Source organism: Rhinopithecus roxellana, chromosome 6 (assembly GCF_007565055.1).
Source record: "Rhinopithecus roxellana isolate Shanxi Qingling chromosome 6, ASM756505v1, whole genome shotgun sequence".
Classification (NCBI taxonomy): domain Eukaryota; kingdom Metazoa; phylum Chordata; class Mammalia; order Primates; family Cercopithecidae; genus Rhinopithecus; species Rhinopithecus roxellana.
This window is the reverse complement of record NC_044554.1, coordinates 108,568,023-108,578,853: the sequence shown is the minus strand read 5'-3', so window position 1 is coordinate 108,578,853 and position 10,831 is coordinate 108,568,023. Positions and strand designations below refer to the sequence as shown.

At 53.9% G+C, this 10,831-nt stretch overlaps 1 protein-coding gene across 1 annotated transcript; it reads right to left on the bottom strand.

Annotated features, from left to right (window-relative positions):
* Window positions 1-228: 228 nt before the first annotated feature.
* Window positions 229-9,205, bottom strand: AOC1 (amine oxidase copper containing 1). The gene is made up of 5 exons (XM_010379930.2): window positions 9,117-9,205; window positions 3,468-5,053; window positions 2,459-2,744; window positions 880-1,012; window positions 229-570 (listed from the first exon to the last, which is right to left on the bottom strand). Exons 2-5 carry the CDS (start codon window positions 5,047-5,049, stop codon window positions 304-306), a joined length of 2,268 nt encoding a protein of 755 aa, XP_010378232.1. The 5' UTR covers window positions 5,050-5,053; window positions 9,117-9,205; the 3' UTR covers window positions 229-303.
* Window positions 9,206-10,831: the final 1,626 nt, after the last annotated feature.

The window sequence follows — 10,831 nt, the reverse complement described above, 5'->3', positions numbered from 1 at the left end:
TGTGCGAGTGTGCACGTCTGTGCGAGTGTGTGCACGTCTGTGCGAGTGTGTGCACGTCTGTGCGAGTGTGCACGTCTGTGTGAGTGTGTGCACGTCTGTGCGAGTGTGCACGTCTGTGTGTGTGCACATCTATGCGAGTGTGTGCACGTCTGTGTGAGTGTGTGCACGTCTATGCGTGTGTCCTACACACATGGACCTGTGCCTCCCCGCAAGAAGCAGCACACAGAGTGAAGCTCTGAAGGTTTATTGTCTGCCCCAGCCAGGCTCCTGGGCTTCTTGGGAGGAACTGGGGGCAGGGGCTGGTCACACGGGTCTGTAGGTCCCATTGTAGCTAAAAGGGGGAGGCATCAAGCAGTCCCTGTCCTCAGGGATCCAGCGCTGGACGTAGTTGGGGCCGTTGTCCCGAGGCCACACGATCACAGTGTCTCTGGATGCCAGCGAGGGGTCCTCTGGGAAGAAGTTGAATGGCCGGAGCAGGAAGCCCACGGAGTTCCCAGGTGTGGCTGTGTTGGGAATGTCCTCCGAGTGGGGGATGTGCAGGAAGCCCACCGTCACCCAGGCCACCAGGTCCTGCAGAAGACAGGGTGGGCTTCAGTGGGCAGGGCTGAGTACTGACCACTGGAGGCCACTCTAGCCTTTGATCATTTGCAGTTCTGCCTGCAAACTTGCTGAATTCCTCTCCAGCCCCTTTTTAAAGAGATGGACAGCTTGGTTGTGACCTCTGAACTTGCCGTCCACACAGCAAGGCACAGCTCCTGCAACTGGGGACAAATCTGGGCAGAGGGTGGTTGGGACTCCCTGATGGTGATGAAGATGGTCTTGGGATGAGCTGGAAGGAGGCACGGCCAGCACTGGGCAGGGCTGGGGACAGGGCAGTACCTCATTTTCAATGTTCTCATTGTTGTGAAGAAATTTCTCAAAGACCACGGGCGGGTCCCAGGGGTCGTTCTGGTGGTAGATGCTGCTGCTGCGCAGCTCGGACTCCCGGTACTTGGTCACTGCCAGGGGGTACCTGCCAGGCAGAGGCGAAGCAGCTTGGCTCAGGGGCCTGGGCTGGCCCCCCCTTAGCCCCACCCAAGGAACAGCTTCAGGGTCAAAATAGAGGAAGATGATTGCCTTCCCCAAGATGAGAGATCATCTCTCCTGGGAGTCGGCAGGATGGGCTGCTGTTAAACCAAGGTTCAGGTGATTGTCAGGAGTTCTCCCTGCCCTCCTCCCCAAATACACAGACACAGGCCCAGAAGAGCAGGCAACCCTTGCACAACACAGGTGTGAGCTGCACGGATCCACTTTCTTTCTTTCTTCCTTTTTTTTTTTTTTTTTGAGATGGAGTTTTGCTCTGTCGCCCAGGCTGGAGTGCAGTAATGGGATCTTGGCTCACTCCACCTCCCGGGTTCAAGTGATCTCCTGCCTCAGCCTCCTGACTAGCTGAGAATACAGGTGTCCACCACCACATCCAGCTAATTTTTGTATCTTTAGTAGAGACAGTGTTTCGCCGTGTTGGCCAGGCTGGTCTGGAACTCCTGACTTCAGGTGATATGCCCGCCTCCGCCTCCCAAAGTGCCGGGCTTACAGGCGTGAGCCACCACACCCAGCCACAGGTCCACTTTCACTTGGAGTTTCTTCCACCTCTGCCACCGTAAGACAGCAAATCCAGCCCCTCTTCCTCCTCAGCCCACTCAAGTGAAGGCGACGAGGATAAAGACCTTCGGGATGAGCCACTCCCACTTAATGGATCGTAGATATATTTTCCTTTCCTTAGGATTTTTTTTTTTTTTGAGACGGAGTCTCGCTTTGTCACCCAGGCTGGAGTGCAGTGGCGCGATCTCGGCTTACTGCAAGCTCTGCCTCCTGGGTTCCCGCCATTCTCCTGCCTCAGCCTCCCGAGTAGCTGGGACCACAGGCACCCGCCACCATGCCCAGCTAATTTTTTGTATTTTTAGTAGAGACGAGGATTCACCGTGTTAGCCAGGATGGTCTTGATCCCCTGACCTTGTGATCTGCCTGCCTTGGCCCCCCAAAGTGCTGGGATTACAGGCGTGAGCCACTATGCCTGGCCAGGATTTTATTAATAACATTTTCTTTTCTCTAGCTTACTTTATTGTAAGAATGCACTATCTAACACATAGAACATATAAAATATGTGTTCACGGAATGTTTATGTTAGTGGTAAGGCTTCTGGTCAACAGTAGGCTATTCGTGGTTATGTTGTGGTGAAGTCATAATTATGCTTGGCTTTTTTACTGCATTCGGGGGTTGGCACCCCTAACCCCCACATTGTTCAGGGTCAGTTGTACACACAGATATACACATACATCATACATACACAACACATGTGTGTGCCCAGATACAAAACCACATAGACTCAGAACCCCATAGACACAAACACAGACAAACACAGACACACACACTGAGGGGAGCCTCTGACCCTCCCCCAGGCCCCCTGGGTCTTCCTCACCTTGCCCAGGTGATGGCCTGTTCCTCCTGCCAGCCTGGGGGCAGCACCTGGTCAGCCATGGAGTGGATCTGCAGGCGGTAGCTGCGCTTGTGGCCCCAGGGGTTCTCCTGGGGGCTGGTAAAGAGCAGGTACCTGGGCAGCTTCCTTTTGAAGCGGAAGGCTGCCTGGCGCTCCCGGGAGTACCGTGTCTGCTCCACGGTCGGCTGGACGATGCGGTGTCTCGGGCTCCAGGGGTTGGTGATATTTTCTAGCTTCATCTGCAGTGTCTGGAAGCTGTTCTTGGTGCCTGGAGGTATGCAGGGAGAAGGAGAATGAGAATCAAGCTGCCAGAACTGAAACCTCCTCATTCTGCCCCAGGATCTCCATCCTTCACCACATCCAACAGCCAAATGTCTAGAATAACCCGGATGTTGGGGGATGCCCTGGGCAGCTGTGGTGATTCCATTACCACTCTGGGAAGTTCCTCTCAAGAGCTGTGCTCATGCCCATCTGCTGTGGCTGCAATCCCAGAGAAGGGGCACCCATTTTTCTCCAGGCATGTGAGGCTCTGTCCAGAGAGGTGGCTGGGGCTGAGGGGTAGGAGCCGCCTGTCTGGTCCTGGTGGCCTTGTTGGGTCTGGTGGCATCAGTCATTCTATCCATGCCATTCTTTTATGGTGACATCATCCGGGAGACACCCTGAGTATTCCCAGACGACACTACGTTCCATCTCAGAGCACTAGACAGTGACATTTCTTACCCTCCTAGGCACTGTCCCCTCCCTTGCCCCACTCACAGTCCCCAGGGTCAGAACAGGGTCCACACTGTTGCATCCAGGGCAACCCTCGGCAGTGTTTGCTTTCACCATTTTTCAGGGACACACAAATTTCTAGCTTTAGGTTTTACAGAAGCAGGCTTGGCAAATGCTCCTAACTTTCCACCACCAGGGAGTTATGGTGTCGTCTCCTGGGAGTTTAAGTTGTTGGTTGGATGCAGACGCTTGACCGGGAGAGTCTTGCTTTGAGTCCTACCTGCTACATCCAGGTCGACACGGTAGTGCACCAAGTGAGTGTGTACGTTTCCAATCAGGTGGGTGTGCAGGCGAGTGCCGTGGCGCAGCCCCTCAGGAGTGTAGAAGGTGGCGAAGACGAAGCCAGTGGCATGCATCTTGGCCTCCATCACCCCGTTGGGGTAGAAGATGAAGTCCCAAATGTAATCATAATTGTAGACGGTGGAAGTTGTCCGCAGCACCAGCACCTGGCCCTTCAGCCCTGCATAGAAGTTGAAGCCACCTTTAAAGTTGGAATTAAAGTGCCGCCGAAGGGGCACCCCTGTGGGCATTTCAAAGAGGCAGAGGGCTCGGGGATAATGGACCGGGTCATCGGTGTCATAGTAGTGGAAGGTGTCCAGGTAGGTGGCGGTCTCCGGGCAGTCGATGCCGGGGGCTAACTCATGAGTGACGCTGCCCAGGCCCCAGCTCACATCGAGGTACTTGGTCTGCATGCCTACAGGTGTGTGTCCTCCATACAGGGCCACTGCCTCTTGCACGCTGACCTCATAGGCAATGCGCTCTCCACCAAACTGCACGTTCAGGACCTGCAGCCCGGAGGAGGAGCGCAGCCGGAAGGCAAAGCTCCAACCCCCATAGAGCACAGCATTGCCCTCCAGCCTGAAGCGAGGGCCGTGGGGTTGGACAAAGCGGGGGCCGCTCACATGGATGGGGCTGGGGAAGTCCCCGCGGGGCTTGTAGGAGGAGAAGAGGGGCGGCTCCTCTGTGCTCTCATGCCCCTTGCCCCCAGGCAGTGGGTCCTCCAGGACCACCACGTCCACCTCTCCATCTGCATACTTCCGAGCCAGTTCCTCTGGGCTCCCATAGTACTTCCCGTTGTACCACACCTGCTCCACGGCCCAGTGCCGGGCATCTGTGCTCCCGTGATCCACGAGGAGCTCCAGCCCAGTGGGGTGCAGAAAGTAGCCTTCTACGTAGCGCTGTATGAGAAGCCAACTGCGGCGCTGGCCAGAAGCCAAGCCCCGGGGGCCCACGTCGGTGAAGGCCAGGCATCTGTCATGGCAATCTTGGAATGAGAAGCCTGTGGTATTGAGGAAGAACTGGTGCAGGGGCTTGGTGGCTTCCTGCACGGTGTGGTAGAGGAGGGCATACTCTGCTGTGGACACGGGCCTCGATGCCCAGGAGGACTGGTGCCCAGGCCTGGGGGACAGTGCTCGCATGTAGCGGGGCCCTGGCAGGGGTCCCACAGCAAACTCAGTGATATTCGGGTGCTCCTGGTCACCAAAGAAGATGACAGCACGGGCTTCCCGCACAGGATGCCTTTCACCTTTATCCAGAAACCTCACCACATGGTGCTTCTTGGGCAGCAGCATCTCAATGAGGAACACAGTGTTCTTGGTCACGGTGGGGGCCCTAGAGGGCTGCAGCCTCAGCTCCTTCTTGGACCAGAGGAAGCTGTGCACTGCTTTCAGCTCTTGGTTGCTTAGGTCTGAAAACACCCCTGCGTTCCTGTGCAGAGTTCCCAGGGAGGGCTCCGCCATGGCCATCTGCAGCATCAGGATGGCAGCCACGGCCCAGCCCAGGGCGGGGATCTCTCGCTCCATCGCTCTGGAATGCAGTAGAGGAGATGAACTTAGTTGTCTTATGGGCAGAAATGGGCTTCCCTCAGGTTAGGGCCATGGAATTTTCCTATGGACTGAGCTTCCTTCCCTTGCCCTGCCCCAAGCTGGAGGCTGTCCTGCCCCAAGCTGGAGGCTGTCCTGGGGCAGCTGGGGTCCCATGCAGAGTCCCCAGTGCTGTCGGGCATCTGTCTGCACTCATCCATTTTATTTCTACCCTCTCCTCACTCCTCTGTAAACGTCCTCCAGTCCTGCGGCCTTCCTTACTCAGGGGAATGCTCTTGTTTTTGTGCATTATCTCAGCCAGGGGCGCCGTGAGTCACAGAGGGCAGGCTGGGCCCCTGCCATGCCCCCAGGTGCTTCTTGTGTCCTGGAGAAGCAGATGCCTGTATTAACAGCAGAACTACATTTCTGACACAACAAATTCCTTTTAGGTAGATAGATTTTGAAATTTAGTGTAGAAATTCAAAGGTAGGCTCTGGAGTCAGGCTGCCTGAGTCAAGTCCCAGTAACCCATGCCACTAGGACTTGCTGTGTGGCCTTGGGCATGCTGCTTAAACTCTCTGGGCCTTCATGTTCTTAGTTACAAAATGAAAATAACAACAACAGTGCTTAGCTCCTAGGGTTGTGGAGATAAATCAATTAAACAGTATATATAAAGTGTTTGCAACAATGTCTGCCATATAGGAAACGCATGAGAAATGTTAGCTGTTCTTCTTGTTAAACGAAAGACAGGTTATTGACACCAGCACATTTAAAGTTTTATGCAATGTAGAGTGATTCAGGTGTGACTAGGCTGCAGACTGATGGCTTTGGGGGTGAGGTAGAGGTACCCAGTCCTGCCCGGCCTTCTTTGTGCCCCATTCAGCTCTCTTGTTCACCCAAGGCTACTAGGAGGGGACCTCAGGGAGGGGTTCATCTTAGGGAGATGCCTTTTCCTTTCTCAGGGAGGGTGAGTCAGGGTCTTCACCTCATAACCCCATTCCCTAAGCAGCTGTGAAATCCTGGGCTTGTAGCTGCGAGCCTCCTGCAGGGCTGGGAGACATGGTGGCCACAACTCTGTCTTCCCGTGTGCCGTGTGCGAAGTCTCTGGGAGACCGTAGCTCTCACCTGTTGCGCTGCTGCCGCAGAGGCTGGCTGGAACTAGCTCCCAGTCTCAGTTTCTCCAGACCCTAACTTGTCCTCCTGGGTACTGTGGGCTCTTCCTGGAAGGCTGCCATCACCGTGAAATTTCCCTACAGAAGCACTGCCCTCGCGGCCTTGCACCCCCTTCCTCTAGGCTCTGGGTTGACCTGGGAGCCCCACTTCGGGATTCCTCCCTGTCTCAGCTGTGCTTTTCACTTCCTGCAAGCAGTGCCCGAGGCACAGGCACTTGACTTACAAGGTGGATGCACGGTGGGTTGGGCTCTGAGAGATCCTTGTTTTCACAGGTAGTGGCCTTTTGCTCCCTAAATCAGAAGCCCTGGGGATAAACCTGGAGAAAACGCGTTCTCCTGTGCAGACAGACAGGTAGCAGGGAGTGTTAATCCACTCCTGGCTCAGACCTCTGCCTGGCCCAGCCTCCTCCCAGGGGGTCCAGGCTATCTGCAAGGCAGGCCCCGAGGATTTCACCTGGAAAGTCGGCGGCACAGGGTATGAGGTGGAACAGGTGCAGCAGCTCCACTTTGGGGGTATCGTGGAGTGTCCCACTGAGGAAACCTGACCATCATGAGCGCTTTTCATTTCTTGCTTTTGTTTTTGGAAAATGCGTTTACACATCACATTTCCGAAGCACAAATGTTGGGAACACAACCCATGTGTTAACTAGATGCCCTGTTTTCCTCGTGGGTTTTTTCCTCCAGAGAAGCTCAGCTGCACATCGTCCCTCCCCACCCGACTCTGGGCCAGTGTCACATCCGTCGCCACCTTTTGAGGTCAGCTGAAACCCTGCATTGCTGAGGAGCTTTGGCCCCAACTAACATACTCATTTCTCCACTAGTCCCCTTAGCACTTTGTATTTAATTTGTACATGATGGGCAGTTCTTGATTCATAGATAAATGAAAGGTGTTGGCTGGGCCTGTTTTATCACCCGATGGCTCTCTAGCCCTGGAGGCCACGGTCAAGGGTGATCTGAGATGTCCTTCTTCCCCTTTCCCATGCCCCCCCCCCCAAGGGCTCGCAACTTGCCCTCATTTTGCTCCATGTTCATGGCCTCTCATGGGGACGTCCCTCTGGTTGCCTTGTCTTGCCCTCTGGTGCTGGCAGAAGACCCTGGAACCCACATGATCTTGGGCTCTCAGAGGCCCTGCTCACCTGGATGGAGCAGGTGAGGCAGGGGCTGCAGGTGGAACTCAGAGCCAGCAGGAAGGATATGAGGTGAGTTCTTGTGTTCTCCTATTAAATATTGGCCAGGCCTCTTTTTTTTTCTTTCAATAGACTATTTTTTTTTTTCCCTGAGACAGAGTCTTGCTCTGTAGCCCAGGCTGGAGTGCAGTGATGTGATCTTGGCACACTGCAACCTCTGCCTCCCGGGTTCAAGCAATTCTCCTGCCTCAGCCTCCTGAGTAGTTGGGATTATAGGTGTGCACCACCATGCCTGGCTAATTTTTTGTTTTTAGTAGAGATGGGGTTTCACCATGTTGGTCAGGCTGGTCTCGAACTCCTGGGCTCAAGCGATCCTCCCTCCTTGGCCTCCCAAAGTGCTAGGATTACAGTAGACTTTTTTTTTTAATAGACTTTTAAAAAATTAATAGAATAAAATTAAAAAAATAATAGATTTCTTAATAGACTTTATAAAGTCTGTTAAAAGTCTTTAAAAAGTCTATTAAAAGTCTTTTAACAAATTTTATAAAGTCTAGTAAAGTCTTTTAATAGACTTTTTAAACAGGAGTTTTAGGTTCATGGCAAAACTGAGTGAAAGGTACTGAGTTTCTGTATACTCACAGCCCCTATACACTCAGCCTCCCCACTGTCAATATCCACACCAGAGCCGTGCATTTATTACAGCTGAGGGACCTGCACATCACTCTCACCTGGAGCCCACACTTGACATCAGGGCTCACTCCTGCTGCTGCGTATTCCGTGGGCTGGACAAATGGACAATGACATGGATCCAGCATTAGAGTAGCACACAGAGTAGTTCCACCTCCTCTGTGCTCCACCTCTTTCTCCTGAACCCTGGCATTCACTGCTCTATGTATTGTCTCCATAGTTTTGCCTTTTCCAGAACGTCCTGTATTTGGAATCTTACAGTCTGCAGCCTTTTCAAGTTGACTTCTTTTGCTTAGCAGTATGTCATTTAGGGTACCTCCATGTCCTTTCATGGCTGGGTCTCCTTTTTTTTTTTTTGAGACGGAGTCTCGCTCTGTCGCCCAGGCTGGAGTGCAGTGGCGCGATCTCGGCTCACTGCAAGCTCCGCCTCCCAGGTTCACGCCATTCTCCTGCCTCAGCCTCCTGAGTAGCTGGGACTACAGGCGCCCGCCACCTCGCCTGGCTAGTTTTTTGTATTTTTAGTAGAGACGGGGTTTCACCATGGTCTCGATCTCCTGACCTTGTGATCCGCCCGCCTCGGCCTCCCAAAGTGCTGGGATTACAGGCGTGAGCCACCGCGCCCGGCCTGGGTCTCCTTTTTTACAACCTCTTATCCCCATGTTTCTTTTTGCTTTTCCAGGAAGGAGAAAGATGTAGAAGAGACCTTTGCTTTCCCCAGGACAAACCTCTGTCCCCATGTGCCATGGCAGTGGGGGTGGTTGCTGGCGGTGGCAGTGGGGGTGGTGGCTGGCGGTGGCAGTGGGGGTGGTGGCTGGTGAGACCTCCAGGCAAGAACAGGAAGCAAGCCCTCTCCCCGCTTACCCTCCTCTCTGAGCTTTCCTTGCTCCACCCTGGCCAGCTCTTGCCTGCCACCAAGCACCCGGGCACCTTCTGTGATGTGCTGGGCTCCTGCCCTCACTTCCTGGCCCTCCTCCCTCTGTGTCCCATTCTTCTGCCCCTCACTCCGTGCCCTCCTTCCACTGCTTTTCTTCCCACCAGGTCAGCCCCTTCTTGACGCTCCCGAATACCCATCAGAACGCACCTGTGTGTTCTGCTCCCAGTTCGCTCTGCTTCCAGCCTTTGCCCTTAAGCTGATCTCTGACTCCTTCTTGAAATCCATCAGACCCCGCCCTGCAGGGAGGGACAAGGTGAGGCCTGGGCTGGCCTAGGAGGGGCCTATGGCTTGGGAGGTGCCTCTGTGGGCAGCTACAGTGGCGTGAGGGGGTGTGAGGAAGCTGACTGTGCGGCACACATGTCCTGAGTCCGTTTCTGGACAAGTGCCGCCTTCCGCAATAATTTGCTTTGGCTTCTCTGTGACGAGCCATGCAATGCCACAATCTGTTGATTTAGGTGGCATGTTTTAGAGGCAAAGATAAGGACAAGGGGATATTTCCTAGCTGCTAGTCTTACCTGAAGCTGACAGATGGACCAGGGCAGGGGCTGATAGAGGCTGGCACCTACAGCAAAACAGAGAATTCAATCACACCTAGAACAAGACACCAGAGGCAGAACCGTTTGGGAGGAGCAGCCACTCAAGACCAGTTGCAAACCTTGGTGGCTTTTTAACCATCGTTGGGACCCTGACCAGATTCGGAAAGGAGAAAGGACTTGGCTGGGAGAAAGCTGGCCAGGGGTTAATGATTGCTGACAGTTAGGGATAGCACTAGGGCAAAGACCGTATCCTGTCAGTTGTTGGCTGCTTGCCTTTCTTAAGGAGGTCCAGGCCTGAAGAGGGGCAGCGCTATACACAAAGTTGGAGCTAGGAGGCCAGAGGTCACAGCTCCCAGATGTCCTGTGGCTAAATCTTGATATTTTGCTTTCAGAAAGTCACAACCCGTCAAAGCTAATTTGAGAGGATCTAGAGAGTGGGATTGTTTCCATGAAACCACAGAGAAGAAACAGAGCCACCCGCGCCTGCACCAGGACCTGCTGGGGGTGTGCCAGGGAAGCTCATTCGATTAGATTTTCATGTGAATGAAGCCAACATCATAGCTTTTGTCCCTGATTAGGGAAGGTGGGTTTGAAAAAAAGAAAATTCTACCATTTTCCAAGAGAGGGCCATTGGTCATAAGGGGCCCTGGTGAGGTCCTGATGGCTTGGGCAACCCCAACCAGATAGGGGAGAACGTTCATCTCCAAGTGCTGGCCCTGCTTCTGCCACTGGCTGGTGGTCTTATACTTGACAGTCATTAATTCATTCAACAAATGTTTATGGAGCAACCATTCTGCACCAGGGAGACACAGCAATGAACAAACAAAACCAAACCCTCTGTGGAACTCACATTTCGGTGAGGAGGGTATCCAACCGTGACGCTTGTAAGCCGCCATAGCAGACCTCCTCACTGGGACAGCCGATGACAGGGGCTGGCCCTGGGTTGGCATCTCAGAACTTAACTTTTGGGATCCTGCCCTGCTGTGCCGGCCTGCTGACTGTTTTTACAGACAATGTGATTTGTGAACACCTGCTTTTCTATTGGGAGTCTGGAATCTTGTTAGTTGTGGTAGGCAGAGGGTGTGCCTACGTGACCAGCCCCAACCTCTGCCCCAGTTCTGAGCTTCTACTTCCCTGGGGAGATGCAGGGTGCAGAGTATGCTCCGTGCAGCCTTCATGGGAGGGAGAGCTCAGCGAGTCTGTGCCCCGACCCCTCCAGACCCTGCTGTGTCCTTGCTGTGTCTTGGCTGTGGGTATAACTGTCTGCTTAGTCTGGTGACTCCTAGTGAAGCTCTGACAGCAGAGGTGCCATGAGGCGTCATGGGT